The sequence below is a fragment of the Parambassis ranga genome, chromosome 5 (genome assembly GCF_900634625.1).
Source record: "Parambassis ranga chromosome 5, fParRan2.1, whole genome shotgun sequence".
NCBI lineage: Eukaryota > Metazoa > Chordata > Actinopteri > Ambassidae > Parambassis > Parambassis ranga.
Window position 1 is genome coordinate 24,762,235 of NC_041026.1, and position 20,902 is coordinate 24,783,136.

Genomic DNA, 20,902 nt, shown 5'->3' on the forward strand with positions numbered 1-20,902 from the left:
GTAAATCGTGCATCAGTCACTGTGACTTGGTGACTGTGAGCATGTTAACATTACAAATCTGCTCTAAGCAGTGCAGCCTCCAAAAAGCTGCTAACATGACCACAGACTGTTAAGTCTTTTTAATGACTTTATGAGTTCACTTCTGAGGGAATGAGCAAGCTCCAAGTACCACCTATAAACGTACAAATGTGTTCCTTCAACATACTGACGAGAACAATCCTGTTTAATTTGGTGCCTGTTTTCCAGTCACAGATTCTGCTATGCTCTGTTCATCTCTGCAGCCTCAGGCTCAGTTCGTTCTATTTCTGCCTCTGAGGTGCATGCATGCTCCTGGATCTCTATGTTGTGGTTTTGCTGTCTGTCTTTTGCTGCCTTCTCTTTGTTCAGCATGTGGTAGTGGTAGATGTTCATGATGAAGAGGAAGAGGCCGCCAGTCACAACCACTGAGCCACACATGAAGAAAAGGTATTTGTAATCCCCAAAGATGTCCACCAGTAACCCTGTGTAGAGAGAAGATGCTAAGAAATGATGGCATTTCAAGCCAAGCAAGAGTCACTTTACACCACTTATACCACATTGTAAACAAACAATCTCATGCCACCACAAGCAAAACACAATACAGTAGTATTATGGTATCTGGATTCAACCACAAGTCTGAGAAGAAGCCAACCTCAAATTTGGCCTGTATGTGTGTGCAAGAGAGTGAGAGTGAGCACAGGCCAATCTGAGAAGAGCTATTTCAGAAATGACAGAGGGCCATTACACCCTTCCTGGCCCTCCTGCATCTCTGGGAAGGCAATTTGGATGGCTTCTACCAAAACGAATCACAAGAGAGGAGCCATTTTCAGACCCAACATCAAGGCCAAGTCTGCAGAAAAGTGTCAAATGTGGTTTAGATCAGATTTAAGCCTCAAGGTTTTCATCGTCTTAAGGCACACCTCGACCCAACCCTGTCTCCCTCCACTCATGGATCGACCTCTCAGCCTAAGCATGTACAGTATGACTGTCTATTTCACTGTATTAGAATCACACATTTATGGCATTTTAGAGGCTTACGGATCAGCTAAGGTTGCTTCAGGTCTGTTCTGAGAGAGCTGATTTCACTCGACTACAGAATACGTTACAGCATCCTATTACAAAGAGAATGTTAAATTAAAAGGCAATTAACATGATTTCCTTGGAAGGTCTCCTTGAGTGCCAATTATCATCTTTACGACAAGCAATAATGTTTGTGTGCGTGAATGCACGGTACTGTACTGCACCAGGTGGGGTCACTTTGCATTTGGATGATATTCAAGCATCTTAATGCAGACTGTATTATCTGATTGATAGCACTCATCTGGAGCCTGTACTCCAATGACCATCACCCTCATTAAGACAGCCCTTGATTGGCTGAGCAGTAATTAAGTCCATCTGGCATCATCACCTCTTTTTTAATGTATTCACAGCTTAATTATTGCCCAGGTACAGGACTTTAATGACAAGAGTTTGAACTGAGCATCATTAAACACCCAAAGCAAAAGGCTAATTACACCCTCTTACCTCACTTCCTCCTAATTGGAATGACCCGAAGGTTTTTGGGAGAATAGTAACAAGGATATAGGGGAGCCATAACGATTGTGCCCTCTGGAGGAGAGTGTTAGACATGCAGGGAGGCACTTATTTACCCTATTAAATGAGCGCCTCAGAACAGGGTCGCTGCAGACAAACTGGGGGCTCTATAACTTTTCACCTCATTAAAAGTCAGGCTGGAGGCAAAAGAAAAGTTTGTCAGAGGGCCGATATGCACAGCTGATTAAGTCATGTGCAGCGACACCACAGTGCACCCTCAGCTTATTTATTTAGGGCAGTAAACAGGTCAGTTGACGTGAAGCTGTTGCTGATTGGTGCATACGTTGAACAGTGAAAAGGTTGGTGTCACTTGTATTTGACAGTTTTAAGTTAATTTTGTGTGCTACTCAACACATTCAAACTGTATGACAACATCACAACCGAAAAGTATGACATAGATGGTGGAGGTTGTTCTGGTGGAGCATTATAGCATAGCAGGGGCGATAAAAGAAAACTATTGGAAATTCAATGCAACAGAAAAAAAACTGGGCTAAAAGGGGCTAGTGTTCAGAATAAAGAGCATGAATGTCACTGGCCACAGCAAGGTCTTTATTTCCAGACATACTGGAGTGTTGTATACTATGGTCACCTTAAATATGACTGCAGCGGGCATTTTTTATGAAAGTAATCTTCTTTGTCAAGGTAGACATATGGTTATGTCATCAAGGGACATGGGATATGTAACACGACCTGCTTCATTAACTGCATTCTGTCACCCAGACATAGGTCACTTTTACATTAATGTTCCTCACAGCTTCCATCAGACAGTGACAGAGAGATGCATGGTGCACATGACTCAATCTGAAGATGGCCACTGTGTAACAAATGATTAAAACGTAGCTGCTAAACTGACACACTGGTTGACAGCTCTCCTTCCCGTGATGACAAAAAATAGCCTATGGTCAAAAGACTTTGATCCTGATCAAACCTGATCCTGTCATCACAACGCTGACAAGATCTAAACCTTTTAGGATTTCATAAGGTATCTACCTGTATTATTTGCCTATGTTTACCTAAGTTGCAGTTTGTTGCGCTCTTAGCCAAAGTCTAACAGGCTACATCAAGCACTCCATGTTAAAAATGCAGGTATAGCAAATACATTTACCTTTGCATCACAGTAAAAACACACAAAAGAATCTGTGTTCCGAATGCTCACTCATATGCATGGAGGCCAAATCCTACAGGGAACATGCCATGACAGTCTGGGCACAGATAGCTTCTTTATGGCAGCTAATCACCTTGACAAATCCCTACTTTTTGTGTGCCTCTGTTATAACCCCAAACACCCCTACTCACCAGTGATAATCCAGCTCTATCTAACAATAATGACATTTAAAGCAAGCAGTTGAGCTGAACATAAGGCACAGGATATGAATGAGAGATATAAATGCACTGCATTTATAAAATGCAAAATGCAATGACTCAAATAATGTAGATGAAGATTCTCATTCATCCAGGTCATTTTCATTCAGAAAGTTGAAGCAAGACATCTGGACTTTTTCTGCTCATCCAAGCAGCTTCATCAGTTCTAACCGTTTAGTGGGGAAACATGGTTTATATGTGGTGGAGGACCTCAGTGGGTGGGTTTATGTGAAACAAACAATAGCTCTAAATGTCTGAATGACTGTGTCTGGTGTGGCTTGTCTGCGGCTATGAGACTACCAAGGTGGGACAGATTGCCAGTCTATTGTTCTTGCTGTGAGCATGTGACTTGGAGTGAAACTTCCTGTAAATAAATGGAAGCACTGCATTGTATGTGGTAGAAAGATGACGTCTGAGGCCACCACCTCTGTTAAGGGAAGGGTTTTCCAGCTTAACATAGATGGCTTCCTTGACTCCTCTTTCAAACCATCTTTCCTCTCTGTCTAAGACGTGATTATTGTCCTCAAAGGAGTGTCCTTTCTCTTTGAGGTGGAGGTGAACAGCTGAGTCTTGTCCTGTGGAGGTGGCTCTCCTGTGCTGAGCCATTCTTCTGTTCAGTGGTTGGTTAGTTTTACCATTGTATAGATAAGATGAGCAGCAAAACATCTTCAAGAACATTCTACACAAGTCTAGCTGTCTTGCTTCAACCTTCTGAAAGACTCATATACTGAATTATATGAGTTTCTACATACTGCAATGCTTGCTGGTAAAGCCTTTGAATTGGTTGTTTAGTTCTTCTATAACAATGGAGCGTGTGTAGTGAGAGTGTGTTTGCAAATCTATATTTAGGTTGGGAGAAGCAGTGTAAGGCAGTCTTAGGTGAGCTGAGGGTAAGAGAATCTGAGGAAGAGAGGGAGATTTGTACACAAAAAGTGAGTGTTTTCAAAGAGTCACTGACACTAACCCTTGTTGTGTTTGAAAATGCGTTGTTACCTGCAACAGGTGGTCCCAGCAGCATAGGGAAGCACTCGATGATGGTGACCAGTCCAACAGCACTGGGGAAGCGTTGATTTCCCATCAGGTCCATGAGGCATTCAAATATCAGTGCGAAAACCATCCCAAACCCCACGCCGGAAAATACTGCATAAACCACCAGGGAGGTGTAGCTCTTGACCAGAGGGCACAGTAGGTGGACGGTACCATTGAACACCATAGCGAAGCTGAAGAAGTACTGGATCCTCGGCCTGATCCACTTGCTGTTGGCCACAAGGCCGGTGCCAGGCCGAACAAACATGTCCACAAAGCCCATGATAGAGAGCAGATAGGCAGCAGAGTACTTCTCCACACCTTGGCTAATTGCATAAGCTGACAGGAACACAATGGGTGCATAGGCACCAAAGATGAACATCACATTTCCTATGATGTAAATGATAAAGCCCCTGTCTTTAAAGAAGGAAAAATTCAGGAACTTCCTTGCATTCTTCCTACACCTTCCTTTTACATCAGTGTTTCTCTGTTCTACCTTTTTCTGTGTTGCAGAGGACAGTTCACAGCTCGTGATTGCAGGCCTCATCAGAGCCCCAGCAACACAACAATTGAGCATTAGACCTCCGAGAATAAGTAGACTTCCTCTCCAGCCAAATGTGCCCAGCAGGTACTGGTTGAGAGGGGCCAGGAAACAGAGAAAAACCGGACTCCCAGCCATGGCCAGTCCGTTGGCCAAAGGCCGCTTGGCCAGAAAATATTTACTGATGATGGTGAGAGATGCATTCAGGTTGAACGAGAGTCCACAGCCTGTGTGTAGAAAGATTAGAAAAACACAGTCACAATTCCGAACCCCTCAGTAAGAAAACCCTGCTGAAACTAAACTGCAAAGGCTACTTACTAAATTAAATTAAGACAGATTCTGCTTGGTGCTCATTAAGGTTCCATCTCATTTCACTTTTGCCAGCTAAAATCTCATTACAGAATGCTGGAATTATTTCAGAAATTATTTCTCCATTCAAGTAGAAATAAATTAGGGAGCCTGGGTAATACATTCAATCTCTTGCCTTCTTAGCCAGAAAATTCTAATTTAATAGCACCTTATTTTGAAGAAGATGAAGAGTTACAGCTATATGAAGCTCATAGAAGCTGAAATTGTTTTATATTTATATAAATGCAACACAGAAAAATAACCCTAATTTGCACACACAAATTACAAGAAGTCATTATATTGATTATAAATGCCACATACTGTATGAGTCGCAGCTTATCCAATATATCCAAATATCAAAGGTCAAAGTAATGTTTTAGCTTTCTTTGCTAATGAGATATTATTCAAAGAGTATTAAAAATATGTTTGCTAAAAATCGAATTTTTCTCTTGATAAAAGAATACTTTAGTGGCTTCAGGCAAATATAAAAGTCATTTCATTCACTGACCATATGTCTCATGTAGGTTACATATTTGTTAGTGTGGCCCCTGAATTTCAGTCTGGAATTCTCACAGTCCTTATAGTTAACAGTTGTACATCACAAACACAGATTCACCGGTCTTCTTGGACTGATTTAACTTTTTCATTGTTTCAGTGTAACTGAAACAATGTAACTTTTTACTTTTTTACTTTTTTAAAAAATGTTAAAAATGTCACAAATTAAATAATGAATCATATTGTTAATTCTGGGCCACTGATGATCTTTTATCCATTACAGTATTAAATAAAAACTGTGTTAGAACACTGTATGGTTTTGTGTGTTAATCAGATGGTGTTGTTGTGAAAAGTTATGATGGAGCAAACAACTGTCTTAAAGGCTTATAGCTGTCAGGGGAGCCCCTTAAAAACATGGACATTATCCTTCTCCAGCTTCCCACCAGTAAATGCTGCCTATCACATTTGTAGGAACAGAGAGGAAAGAAAAAAAGAAGAAGCTGCATACTAGAACAGGGACTGCTGGAAACTTTCTTTACTATTTGACTGCTTTAGCTTTCTGTATGTACTGGTATTTGTGTATGTGTAAGCATATGCCTCTGACTGCCAGATAAACTGCCTGATGCCTATGTGTCAGTGTGCCAGGGCACAGGGGAGCAGAGCATTGCCCACACATGCCCCCAGGAACCACACATGGCCTGGCCACTTGCCGGGCCTATTAATCCTTCACGGGAGCCCTTGGCAGGGTAATGAGCCTCATAGGGTGGCATTGAGCCCCCATGTGACGACCATGATTGGAGCCTACGGGAGAGTACAGAGGGCCATGGTAGACTATGCTCTCTGGGATCAGAGGAGGCTCTGTCTTAATTACTGTCCTGGTATAGGTCCCCTTAGTGCTCCAACTGCACCCCAGGAGCTAGGGCAGATGCTCAGGGCCTTAACAAACAGCACAGGAGCCCATTTAGAGAAAGCAGATCCAGAACCAAGAGATTCTAAAAGGATGTGAAAAGATGCCGACTGCCTGTCTCTAAACCCCAGAGGGACTCATCCATGGATAATGGGAATAGAAAGCCATAAAGAATCCAGGGTTCATGTTTTTGGCCTATGCAATGCAAGCAAGAATCAGTATCCAGCTGACCTAAACAACCAGTACTGTCTCATTTTATAGAGAAACATACCAAAGTACTGTACCTCCAATGATGCCAATGCAGAGGTAGAGGTAAATGATGGAGCTCCCAAAAGAAGCGGTTACCATAGAAACCCCACACATCAGTCCACCCATTATGACCACAGGTCGGCTTCCAAAGCGTTTGACCAACACACTGCTCACTGGACCTGCAGAGGAAGACAAAAAAGAGAGGTTCATTCTTGTCATTGTATATATTATCAACACAACCACCGAACACTACAGACCATATTCAAGCTAACCTGACATGTCCAACCCAAGGGCAAAGGACTGATAGAACACCTTCACACTTTTGTGTCCACTTTGAAGCAACCTGGCAACTCATTAAACTTTCCCCTGATAATGTAAAATACCACACTCAGTGATCAATCAGCAATTAAACAGCCTTTTATATGCTGTCACTCTTTCCTTCATTCATAACCTTGCCTGAAAGAGTGACATTGCAGCACCATTCTCTCTGCAGCGCACCATGATGAAATTGTCTATTTTCTTACTCCTATAAAGACCAAGTGAATATGAAAAATGAGGAGAGCATTACTCAAACTAATACATATAGGCTGCCATGATGATTGAAGGCTGAACATGCTGCTGCTTTTCAAAGCACCGGTAGGAAAGGCCTCTGTGTGGATGGTGGCCCTTGAGATAGTAAGTTGTTTATATGTTCGTTTTTTTGTTTGTTTTTTCTGACCATGGTTGATAATTAATTTTTCAGTGCATGAGGAAATAATCAGGACAGAAAGTCACAAATAATGTAACATTACCAATATAAACAAAAGTATGCATATAAATTCTTTCCGAAGTAAATACATGTGTTTGTTATATCTAACCACTAATGTCCTTGTGTCATACATCGTTAGTGTGTGGGTATTGACCGTGGATAGCAAAAGCTGCAAAATAAATGCTTTTGGCCTACATTCGAAAATGTTTTAAGAAAGTCTAGTGTGTTCAACAGTGAGTTTGTTCTTTTTAAGAGTTATGTTAAACCCCTTGAAGGTCCACAGGAGTGGTGATATTATGATATCTGATATGATATTATGCTAAAATATATTATTATCACTGTCAAAATGGTGACCATTGAGCATCTTCTACAGTCCTCTGTAATAATAGAGTCCACAGGCAGCATTCCTTTTCTTCCTAAAAGTGAAAGCTTGACTGCAGACCTCATTTGGCTTTTTTTAGAAAATTTGTTTGTTTCTTTGATTGTTACTGGAAGTGGTGGTTAAAAACTGCTGGAGAAATCTCTCAGGAACCATTGCAAAGGGCAGAGTGGCTTTTCTGATCAGGCCCACATGTTTCTGGAAGATACCCAGCTGCCAAGAACCTGCTGTAATTTCTTTGTTAGTTTGTTTGTTTACCCGCTTGTTTTAAACCAGACTGTGCCTTCTGTTCATTCTTCCAGCTCTGTATAGAATATATAGACAAAGGTTTGTGAGAAAAATAATGTTTGTGCAATTGATATCAGTACATTGATCACTACTGAGATCTGAAAATTCAAGATTTCTTTACATTGTATGTGTTTACATTGATAAGTATGAAAATGGATTAGGGTCAAAAAGGTCAGAATTGAAGTCAGAAAAAGCCATTTTTTTAGTGGCTCTAATCCTCTTCCATAATTTCTATCTATGGGCATGCCCAGCTGTGTAGAATTACCCTCAATAACTGTACCTACTGTACATGACATAAAAATACCCACTGTGCTGTTTATATAGTTAACCAGGTGCCAGTAGGGGTCAAACATAGATCATCTTTCTCACTGTAGCTGTGTCACAATAGGGCATCTCTCGTACTACCACCATTTCCATTTCCATTATAAGTTTATCATTCGGACTCCTTGAGTCAGAGGTTTTCTGAAAAGGCTGTCATGTCTCTCCCATGGGGACCTGGTGTCAGACCCCAGTGTGCTGAACCTTCCTCTGATATATTCCCCTTGTCTCTCTCCACCACTGGGTGACATTGCTGAAGCCTTGCCAAGGACAATATGATAAAGCCCTGTGCCTGAGCCACAGTGGAGGGGAATATTTCACCAGTTAGGCCTCCCTAACTGGTGAAATATTAGTTAGGTGAGCCACAAACCCCGCTGTCCTGTAACCTTGAAAGCAGCTTCTAATGAACCCATGTAAAGCCTCCACCAGACTTTTATTAAGTCATATTTTACCTATAGTGTGACACAAGGCAACACTGAGGAGGAGGGCTTGTTGTGAGTGTAGTGGTGTGGCGTGGGTTTCAGTAAGTGTAGTCATGACCATGGCGGTAATGGTACTGAGAACTTGAAGAGGCAACAGTTCTACTACTAAATAGGTTAAAGTAAAGTGTGTCAGTGAGGGTAGCTAAATTTAAGTCAGGTGAGTAATACATGTTCACAACATTCCTCCTATTCCTCCTATTAGTGGCCTAACACCACTGCAGTGAGCGCAGTCACTCATGTGAAGTCAATTTATCAATTACCTACCCAAATAAGCCAGCAGCGCAGCCACACACACTAATACGTTCTGTACAGAATGATGCAAATTTTCTTCATTTTTACACATTTTTTATACAAATCTTAATCAGACACCCACAATGCCTACTGATAAAAAACACCACTCAAACATATGTCTGCCATCGGCTGGTAGTTTGGTATTCTTTGATCTGTTTGTGCTTTATTTAACTGAAAACAGAAGGTGTGAGCCAAAAGAGTGTTTGATCAGTGGGCCATTATCACTGCTAGTTCTTGGAGATACACTTGGTGTGTAAGAGTACTGACCAGCATACATAAGGCTACAGCACACAAGATCAAGAGAAAAAAACTCACCCCGGTTAACCTGTGGGCTATCTGCCAACCAATACGAATGTATTCTCTAGCTGTGTAAAGGACTGATTTAGAGGTGCCGACTGCTGCGCCCAAGATGGCCTAAAGGTATGAGGACACACTACACTGAATTTCAAGCAGCTCTGCTGCAACTCTGGTCCAGTGCTTATCACATTTGTAGTAACCAGGTAGTTTATTGATATAGCATATCTGCTGATATTTAGTTGTTGATAAGTAACTACATAGAAACAGTGGAACAGCAGATATATATGGTAAGATAACTAAGAGACAAGGGTGATATTGCATAATCTGCCCAACATTTACACTTTACATTTACTTACATTTAGTTATTTACTTTTTATTAAAACATGCATTACTTTAGGCCTGTTGGTGGATTTTGAGACTGTAGCAATTTTTTTTACATCAGTATGATGGTCAGTGTTTATACCCTACTATATTTTCTTTTCCAAGAAAGATTTCAGCATTATATTTTAACACCTAGTAAGTTACTTACTGATCTTTGATCAGAACATATCAGCCAGCATCTATGCTGATTCTGATATGTGTGATGGACCACTATTGGTAGACAATGATATTGATATATCAGACTACTCAGGTATGTTGTGTTAACATTGTCCTGTTAGGACATGTCATTGTCCTGATTGTTAAAATATTCTAATTTTAAATACAGAAAATGCACAGAGAGAATCTCTATAACCAGACTGAACAGTATGTTATATCAGGAATACACAATTTGCACATGTAGGGACTTAAAGTGTGTTTGATTATACTGAAAACCCTTGTATTAAGTGAATCAATGAAACATTGTGTAAAAGTGTGAAGGATATAATTGCTTATAGTCCATATTGTGTTAGAAACCACCACTTTTTAACAACAGTTTGTTAAGTTAAGAAATACATTAGTAACATTGATGAGAATATTGTGTCACTGCAGACACATTGAGCAGTTTGTCTGTGAAAGACAGAGCACTCTGCTCAATGTGTCCATATGAGGAGGACTGTGACCAGTGACCACCACTGATTGCATCAACTCACCGCCCGCATACATGACAGCTAACATGATAGAGGAGACCCATGCTATTTCACTGTAGCTGGCCCCCAGTTCCTCCTGGATCTCATTGAAGAAGATGGAAATGGCTTTGGGTGTGGAGTATGCAAATCCAATGGAAATATGAGCCCCAAACACCACCATCCAGCCCCAACCCCCATCCAGGGGTTTGTGGCCCAGCTCATCAGCTGGAACAGGGGACATCTTCCTGTTATAAAAAACACATCATAAAACAACATAGAAGCTGTGTTAAAACAAAATGTGGATGGTTTGTTCACAAGTCAATATATTATATATTTATAAACAATTATATTATTCACAATGACGACATGAGATAGCTAGTAAATGTAAAACACCACTAACTCTTATACTTGAATTTGACTTGCTTCTTAACCATTACAGATTATATATGATATATTAATTATTGCACGTTATAACGCTGTATGACGTGCATTTCTTTGAAATTGCGTCATTAATTACATGTTTTATTTCCCTCCCTTTACAATCGTGAGAGTGGGATGCATCAGTTCAGCTTTGTACACAGTACAAGTACCGCTCCACAGTTTGTAACACGATGACTACGAAAGAAATGTATTTAATCCACCCTTCCACGCGGAGTTTTCACAGGAGAAGAGTCACACGTGGACAACCGAAACTAGTGAGGAGTCAACAGCTTGTTGCGTTCACACAACACAGACAGAGATGCTCATAAACATGTTCCCCAACGTCAAACAGATTACATCTTACCTCTCAGTAACCTCCCGTCAGAGCGCTTTGTACAAGTTGCAGAAGTACGCGCAGCCTGCGTCTTTATTTGATTTGGTCACGTGTCACGCAGACGGCCTGAGGGGGGGGGGGGGTCCTGATCTGCTGCAAGAAGCCTGTTCTGCAGCGTGTGGGGTCATATGCTCACGGGACAAATATAACACGTGACAAGTTTAAAAAAAAAATAACATTAAAATAAATCTCAGAACAAATCAACAATTTTCACTTTTATTAGTTTTATTTTCAAATTATGTGCAATGTGAATTTCACAGTTGAGCTCAACAACCACTATAACCCGAAACCCCCCAAAAAAACAGACAAACCAGCAAAGTGAGGAAAGAAATGAATATTGAGACGCATGAAGTAGCACCCATAAGCGATGCATGTGTGGATGATCAACACAGAGAGCAGGAGATGTGTTATTTTAGCTTGTTGTGTTTTATGACTGGTGTTTGAATGTGATCTGTAATGCTTAGTTTAGGTGAGATGTTAGAAAGAAATACTAATGCACTACAAAAGGGGGAAAAAAATCAAAATGTATCACTCGTGCAGGTAATCTTTTTTTTTCTCTCAACAGAGCAGGATTACATAACTAAATTAGATAGTTACACAAAGAAAAGAAAAAAACAGCCACTGGAGACAACAAAAAAAGAAATCACATCTACTTTCTCAAGTTATAAAATAAACTGAAGATAAGTTTAGAAAACTGTGCAAGTACAGCAAACCTATAGTACAGTATATTACACATAACAAAAAACATTTTAAATACAGTACTGGGTATCAGTAGAAATCCTGAGAGTACTCCGTTCCTGGTTCTCAAATGGCCATCTGTAGACATGTGGATGAAGCTCAGACCCTCTCTCATGCTTAATGAGGGGGTGTTGTTCAAGCAGAGTAAAAAAAAAACACAAACCAAAAAACAAAAAAAAGCTTTAAGCCAGTCAACAGTGGATCTTCTCTTGGAGAAGTAAATTATATCCTCACGTCCTCCCTCACTGACTCTTCCGGTATTCATTTCCATGTGAATCTCTAAATGATTGCTATATGGTCACTAAAACCTTTTTTTGTAATAATAACAGCGGGGCACTCTTTATTGGGATTAACTTCAGGGGAAATGTGTAGTGCAAAGATGACACAGGAACCTGCATGAGGGAAACTGACTGAAAATGTCACACTTTGACAGGAATACCACTTAGCGATGGCATTCGTCTGTAGATTGTCAAGAAAATAACAAAAACAAAAATGTAGCACCAACAGTTTGTGTTCTCTGTGTGATGGCGTTTGAAGACGGATTCATGGCTGATAAGATGAAAAAGCACAACGAACTAGGGCCACCCTCAGGTGTTCAGACAGTCTGTACATTTGAGAGGGTGCTTGGTACAGTTTGCAGTGAAGGACTGCTGAAGTGGAGAGTGATTCAGTGCAACGCTGAGTAAGACTTTTCAGATATTCTTCTTCCAGAGGAACAGTATTTGATTCTGATGCCCTATTTCCAGCCACAGGCACCATTGGCATCATAGATGATCTGTACTAAATAAAGCATCACTTCAAGCCTGCACCCGTGCAACAGCCAAACAATCATCATTGGTACTACCGTGATTTTCTCTAGCTGAGACAAGCACACAATACCCATTAATGCACTTTACTAAGGTAATACAACTTAATATAGCCTAATCACAGTTCCATTCATTATTGCTACCACAAAATTTGTTTCCACAACAACACAACCTCAAATGCTTCTTTTGGCATTTAAGAGGAAGGCTTTTTCAACCTTTTTTTTTTTCAAATGATCAGAATCTGATGTCAAAAAAAAACTCAGAGCCCAACGCTGACATGAGCTTTCTGCACTCATCAACACAACAGCCTGAAATATCCCTTTTCTCCTAATCAAATATCTCTGAAGTCTTTGAGGTAAACCTGTTAGTTGGTCTGAACATGCCACTTAGTGTTGCCACAAATTTGACTCCATCCTTATATCTCCAATGTGGAGAGTGAATATTTTTAAGATTTCACTTATGTGACACAAAATGGATGCCAACTCAAAGAGGTGTGAGCCCCAGTCCTACTGGAATCCCTAACTACAAAAAAATATATAAAAATTGCTCGGAAGCCACATATAATGTATTGTTTGAAACACTGACGCCTGTGTAGGAAGAGGGTGGCTGTAAAATTATCACACAAGCTTCAACCTTTAAAACACTAAGGTAATTTAAACCACAAGCACACAAATTAAAACTTGTCTATAAAATAAGCTGAGGCATGGAAAAAAAACCCACACATACACACACAAACCTCAGAGCCAGCAATCTACTAATGAGCTATGGTACTCATCTTACCCGTATGAATATATAGTTTATATAGTTATTTATATATTTTTTTATATATAGATTTTCACTCTATGCTGACACATAGCATCCACTTCTCCAGAGGGCACTTTAACCTAGCTAACACCCTTATTTGCATGCTTAACATTTGTAAAAATCCACCCATTTATGTATCTAAAACAAAATAGAACATGGCTCAACAACAAGCACAAACTAGGATAATTGCACTTATGATTCATTGTACGGTTTTGTTAACAAGCCTCAGTGTGGGAAGTTGGTGCTGTCTGGGAAAAACAAAAAAATACTGCAATCTTTAAGAGCACCCCCATTTTGATCACATTAAACCAAAGTTTGAACGACTTAAGACTTAACCAAAAAATGGTCCGTGTGGTGCAAAACCCTAGGTAACACCAGGCACAAGGCAGGCATGCCTCAGAGAATGGGTCCACAAAAATCAGCTATTTCAAAGCACTTTCTGTAGACACTGTGGGTAAAGTTTGGCCACCACACATTCAAAATGGCGACCCAAATCCCAAAGGCGATCGGGTGTCTCATAGACTTTGGTCCATACGTCTGTGTCATCATCATACTCGTAAAGGGAGTTCTTGCGGCTGGTGCGAAACACGTGCTCCTCCACCATGACCTGTGTGGCCCGTACGAACAGGTGTAGCTTGCCCTGCAGCAGCATGGCCTTGATATACGGGCTTGTGGCTTGGTCAAATGGCAAATCTTTCTTGCGGCTCCATGTGTTCTTCTCAATGTCATACACCTCCACAGTGAAGGTGCGCTGGTGGTTCCTGCAGATGCCAGCGATGTAATAAATGCAGTTTTTATACAAGGCAGCCAGACCCTGACTCCGTGGGACATTCATTGGGGCCAGATGACTCCAATAGTCCTTACGTGGATCATAACAGAAGAAATATTCACCTGCAGAAAACACAGAGAAGCGTCATCTACAGCCAACGCTGTTTTAACTTCAGGCTCTCTCATGTTTGCCACGATAATAGCACAGACTGAACAGTTTACCCTGAGTAGTAAACTCACCTTGGAGAACATAGATGCGGTCTCTGTACTCCACAGCACTGTGAAACTCCATGGCCACTGGCATAGGGCTGACTGCTGTCCAACAGTTGTCCCGGGAATCATAGCACTCTACTGATTTTAATGCGTTTCGCCCGTCACCTTCATAAACTCGGCCTCCCAGTGCATAAAGCTTCCCGCAGCAGTGAACGAGCCTGCATCCTATTCTTGCTCTGAGGAGAGGTGCGCGTGGAAGCCACCGATTACCTGCATGTTCGTACTGCCAGAAGTCACTCTCTGCTCGATGGTCTATGGACACCTCACTGTTGCTTGGTCGGTACCCACCAGCGATGAAAATGTCGTTCTCTGAAGACACTAAGATGCCGACCTCCCGGAGATCATTAGGTGGTTTGCAGAGCTTGAAGACCCTTCCTGTGGCTGTGTCCAGGCAAGGCACCGTCTGCTTCTTACCTGAGTGTTTATGAGCAGCATCAAAGCAGATGACCATCTCAGAAGCGGTCATACCCAGGCGCTGTGGGCAACCATTTGTGCCAGTGAGGCGGGCTTTGGCCTCAGCAGGATCTTTTGACAGAGAGAGGGCACAAGCGAAGGGGGCAGGTATCCGGCTGAGGAAAGCCTCCTCCAGCAAAGGCAGACGGATGCACTGGGAAAAAACTTCAGCCAGGTGGGCTTCACGTCCAGACAAATCATGCTCCAGCCAGCGAACAATGCTCTCAAAGACATGCTCCTCCTTCTCCACATTGAGGTCGTCACTGTTCAAAATGCTCACCAGCTGCTCCTTGGTCATCTGGAGGAACTCTTGCTCCTGTGATACACACATGAACTGCAACAAAAATATAAAAGCCTTTAGTTTTTAGCAGCCAAACATATTTGTCTTAAAGAGAGCACTATTAGAATAGGATAGAGTAGAAGTACTTTACTTTCAGTTTCCTCCTCTCCACCACTGCTTCAATTATTTTGGTGTTAAAATACCAAACTAAAGCAATGGCTACAAATTGTGGAATAGAATTACAACAGTTCTAATCATGATATTGCAAAGCAAATACCTGGTTACACTGACCTTTTTGCGGATGTAATCTTGTGAGCGTTCCCTCAGCTCCTGGTGTCCATAGGCATCAGCAAAAATATAGACCCCTATACAGTTCTGAGGATCTAAACGGCTGATCATGAACTGGGCACACTGATCCTGCAGAGCAGGAATCTGGAAAATGCTGGCTGCAGTAAACAGGGCCTGGACATTAGATTCTGAAAGTGTGACCCTGGATGTGTAGGCATAGTCTAAGACAAGGTGCATGGATTCAGATTCCACCCCAACAATTTTGACCTCACGCTGACTGCTCTCAGTAAGGCCACTGGTGAACATGGACCTGGAAGTGATGAGAAAACACCAATGTCACTGATATTCATCTGTTATCATGCTAAAGGTTTAACATGGTGTCAGATCACATTTAATTTTTTTAGATGTTAATTACAAACATTGAGAAACAGACAAACAACTACACATATTCAACATTTCCTACCTAAAATATGGGCTGATTGCGGCAAGAACATTTCGGTGGCATGAGAAAGTCTTGCCATGGTCCACTTCTACGACAATGTCTGTGAGCTGTGCTTCATCATACAAAGCTTTGAGCTGCTGAAGGATGTTACAAGCATGAACAGCATCTACCCCATTGTAGTTGGTGGTTGGAGGTGTCCCATTTTGAACTTGTAACAGCTTCCCTACCTCTGGACAACACAGAGAAAAACATATTATTGATATTGCACTTTCAGATGTGGTATGGGCTTATAAAAAAAAAAAAAGATTTAGAGACTCTTGATCTTATCATTCTTATAAAGATGGATTCTGAAAACATAAATATACACAGTTTGATGATCACACCTGGACTGTCACACATTAAAAAACACACAAAGGTAATTTATTACTTAATTAAATAAAGTAATTCTAATCTCATCTATTAATGCTGTGAATAGTAAATGCCAATCTATACAAAAATATGTTACACTTTTAGAAGTATTTTGGCTTTATGCAGACATACAGCAGTGATAAGACATGAATGAATATTAGCACAGCTGACGCATTTACTCTAGCCCATGTGGTATGCATCATAAACACTAGGCTATCAGGTTGCCCTGTATTATACAATGGTGATATAAAATGTGAGTTGATAATGCAAACTTTAACCTGAGGAAGTATACTCCACACTGACAGACAGCATTTTGTATGATCTAATAAAAGTGGATTTTACAACTTCAAAACTTAATTAATTGTAACAACTTTACAGGGTGTGGATAGGCCACTAATGTATCTGGGGTAGTCACAAAAATGACTAAACATGCGTTGTTCTTCCACATCAGATTGCTTTCTTGTTTTTTCTTTTTTTACTTTGGACCAATGTTTCTTACTTTGTCATGAACCTAATCAACACATACGGACAGCATATGGGTCCATAAAATCGTGAATTGAGTTGGATCCCCTACAGCACTTTTAGCAAAGTAAACATGTTTCTTATTACACGTGTAACGGCAAGTTATACAAGTGGCACCCCAACTTTGTGTCGTCTATGAGGCTTCCCTTAAGTTTCATTTTATCCGCTACAACGAGACAAAAACTTTTTCCAACATACACCTCGTGTTGTGCAACGCTAACTCCTTGACAGGACAAAGACTCGCAATGGATGAATAGAACCTACTGTCTCGCCAGGTGGTAGCTAGCTTGCTAAGACCTCGTATAATTGGCCGGTGTCTGCAGTAACTGTCTAGGGCAGCAAATGAGCCTGAAAACAAACTTCGAGAATACAAACTACTTCACAATAAGACTGTATAAAACTCTGTCTGAATGTTTGTTCAATATGAAAAACGGCAATGGTCGCGGCTCGGTTAGCTACTTGACATGCAAGCTTAACTTTTAGCAGATAGCTAGGCACCAAGCTAATGTTAGCAAGCTTCCTTTGACACAACACTGAGATATAAAGGGCGATAAAAACCTCAAATATTTTAGTTGCAATATACTTGTCTTATATAAACATAGCTATGTGTATCGCGATGTCGAGAGAATTAGTTTGGAAACATTAAGTGCTACCACAACTTCTCTAATCTTTGTCTCTTGTCATAAACAAGTGTTTACACAATCAGCTGTGGGTAGCGAGCTAACCGGCCGAAAGTTAGCCAGACAGCTAACGCTAGCTACATAGCTAGGCTAACGACAACCAACAGTTTTGGGGAGTCGTTTAGTACCTGACCTCTTTTAACCAGAAAGACACATGTCACGACTTCAACAATTAATCTGCAAGGCTGTAGTCTGTGAACATTTAAGCATACAAATTTTAACTTTAAGAGTCATTATTTAAGTCTGATTAGTACAGAAAACAATAAAGATTTTTGCTAACCTCCACTGGCAGCCATTCTCTCCAGTCTGTGGCTGTGTCCCAATTCAGGGTCTGCATCCTTCGGAGTGCGCATTTTAAGGCCGCTTACGTCACAAAGCTGCGCGAAGGCTGTCCCAATTCGCCAAAAGTCGAAGGGTCCTTCAAATGCGTCCTCCAAATGCGTCCTCCTTTTGCCTGAATTTGGAGGACGCATCGCTACCATCCTTCGTGGCCTTAAATATCCCACAATGCTTTGCGGACCTACTTTTTGTCCAATAGTACGATGACGGACCAAGCGAGCGGCAGCGGCACCGGCAGGAGTGCCGAATTCACATTTAAATGTAAGTAAAGAGCAGTAGTTCGAGAGTTTTAAAATGCTAGTAGTGATAGCGGCATTAAAAAAATAAATGAGTTTTATATTTACAAACATGACGTCCTGTTGATACGAGGCGCTGTGAAGTAAACGCTTTGATTGAATGTTTCTGGACTGTTTACTGTAGTATAGTATAAAGTATAGTTCACGTGAGGAGCAATATTATCGTTATTATATCAAACGGTCATTCTGCCTGTTGTCATTTTGTTGTAGGAGGAGCAGAGAGAAACAGAAGAAACCTGACAACTGATAACGGAGGAGATGAGACTGGAGAGGGAGGGAGAGAGAGAGAGAGAGGGAGAGGGAGGGAGAGGGAGGGAGAGGGGGAGAGCAGAGAAAGAACGGACAGACCTCAGCTCATTGAGAGGATGGTGGACAGCAGTGATTTTATGTTCTGTGTTATTTAAATGTTACTTATTAAATTAAAGGATGATATTAAATCGTTCTTGTCTCTGTGTTCTTAAACTCTTCTAACCTTGTTACATTATGTGTTTCATCACCTATTTATAATTTAAGTAAACTTTTGAACAACTTCTCAGTGACCACAGTAAATCATTTATTGTGTGTGTGTTGTGTTATGTACAATATTTACAAAGACACAGTTTGAACATTTCTAACTATTTACCAGTGGGCATTATGAAAATGTACAGTTTATTATTTATAAAAATCAGCAGAAAATACTATTCACAAAGAACATATATATAAATGTTTGGCTGAGCAGGAGTCCTTGGTGCTGCTGGACTGGATGATGCCACGATGAAGACCTTGGAGTCCTCTGGCTGTGAGTGGGACATCATCTGGGGGAGGGGGGTGCCTGTCTCCTCTGTCCACCACATCGTCCATCAGGGTTTGCAGAGCTGACGATCGGCGGCTGCCATGTTACTAAAGATGTTTTTAAAAAGGGCAAAAATAAAAATAATAACTTCAACAGAGCGGCTTCCAACGCAGCTTAAAATATGAAAAGCTATAAAATATGTATCCTCACCCTCCAAAGGTGATGATGGTCAGTACACCTCCTCCAGGACAGACAGCTGGTCCTGCAGGGAGCCCCACTCTCCTCCACCCAGCAGTAATTCTCTGGTGCAGTGACAGACCTGATGCTTAATGACACATTAAAGCAGTGGTTTCAGGGTTATTTGCAGGGTTCTTACACATTTAGCTATTTATTTAAAGTATTAAAATTACAAACAGACCCTGTATCAAGTCTTACAATTGAATCAAATATAAATTACATTTAATCATATTTGTCTATCTACTGGTTATATATCTAGCGTTTGCTCAGTAACCGGTATATTAATTATGATCAATAATATGGTTAAACAGCAGCTTACCGTCACCTCCCCACTGCGCTCTCCCAGCCTGAAGAAAATGAGCCGTCACCGGTTTTGCTGCCGCTGGAGCCGCCTCTCCTCTTCCTCCAACAACAAATAAATATATTAAAATATTCCAAATGTCTAAATCCACACTGTTGTCCCGTTTGTTGTCTAGTCCGTGTTGTGTCGCTGTCGCTGCTTTTGTTTTTCCCGGGGCAAAATTTATGACGTCGCGCCACAATCAGGAAGTGCTTTGAAGGCCAGACCGTCCCATTTACCAACGGTGGAGGATCCTCCGGAGGATCCTCAGGAGGACGCGGCCTCCTGAGACCGCGTAGGCTGCGTCCTCCGAAGGATGCAGACCCTGAATTGGGACACAGCCTGTGTCGGAGCAGACCGAGAAACGTCAGTGAGTGCACACCGGAGCCCCGGAAACAAGGAACAGCCAATCACAAGAGGAGCACGGATCTTATAGCCAATCACATTCCTCCTATCAGAAACAGGGGGAAAAAGTTAATGCTGCATGGGTAAATTATACACAGTAAGGGAATCACAGCCTGCTATCTGTACGATTAAGTAAAAACTTTAGCATTTAAACAGATGGATAGAGTAGTACAGAGTACATATTTAACATGACCAGAGTAGTAAACACTGTCTGCCATGAGGGCCTTTGTCTTTCTTAGCAGTCGTCCCAGTATGAGCTGTTTACTCATACATGCAAATAACATTTTATTAAACAGTAAATGCATACATGATTTTCTGATTAAATTCACTTGAGCTCCACTCAATTCAATACAGCACTCTTTACAAATAAAATAAGTCTCATCGCTTTGCAGAAGCTTTACATTCAAACCTGCAGACAAGATAAAAAACAATATTTTTAATTCTGGAAGTCCTCTGATTTATATCACATTTAATACAACAATTACATATAAAAGCCTATCTATAGCCTGTTTTAGGTCATATTGTGTTCAGCCGGTCACACCTAGGCCTCGTTGACATACAGCCAGCGATTTTACAGTATGTTAACATAAACAAGCAACTGTTATCAAATTTCTCTATCTAAATGGAAAACTTAAGATGAAATATTAATAACGGCCAAGGGAAACATGCATTTTTCATCTGCAAATTAAGTCAAAACTTTAATATTTTATTTCAAATCTTCCATTAATATGTTGATTGCATATTTCAGGCTCTTCACACACTGTCAACAATAATGAGGCGATGCCCTTGGTGGTGATGGCAGTAGCTAATTCACTGCAATTACATTTCTCTGTCTGATTTGGGGACTTT

At 41.0% G+C, this 20,902-nt stretch overlaps 2 protein-coding genes across 2 annotated transcripts; both read right to left on the reverse strand.

The window, feature by feature from the left end:
• Positions 1-258: 258 nt before the first annotated feature.
• Positions 259-11,248, reverse strand: LOC114435506 (monocarboxylate transporter 2-like). Its single transcript, XM_028405205.1, has 5 exons — positions 11,173-11,248; positions 10,413-10,633; positions 6,575-6,718; positions 3,967-4,767; positions 259-500 (listed from the first exon to the last, which is right to left on the reverse strand). The coding sequence occupies exons 2-5, from the start codon at positions 10,627-10,629 to the stop codon at positions 259-261; spliced, it is 1,404 nt and encodes a 467-aa protein (XP_028261006.1). The 5' UTR covers positions 10,630-10,633; positions 11,173-11,248.
• A 156-nt stretch (positions 11,249-11,404) lies between these two features.
• On the reverse strand, positions 11,405-18,059 carry kbtbd8 (kelch repeat and BTB (POZ) domain containing 8). Its single transcript, XM_028406946.1, has 5 exons — positions 17,945-18,059; positions 16,076-16,283; positions 15,616-15,922; positions 14,559-15,378; positions 11,405-14,441 (listed from the first exon to the last, which is right to left on the reverse strand). Exons 1-5 carry the CDS (start codon positions 18,015-18,017, stop codon positions 13,978-13,980), a joined length of 1,872 nt encoding a protein of 623 aa, XP_028262747.1. The 5' UTR covers positions 18,018-18,059; the 3' UTR covers positions 11,405-13,977.
• Between the last annotated feature and the right edge of the window lie 2,843 nt (positions 18,060-20,902).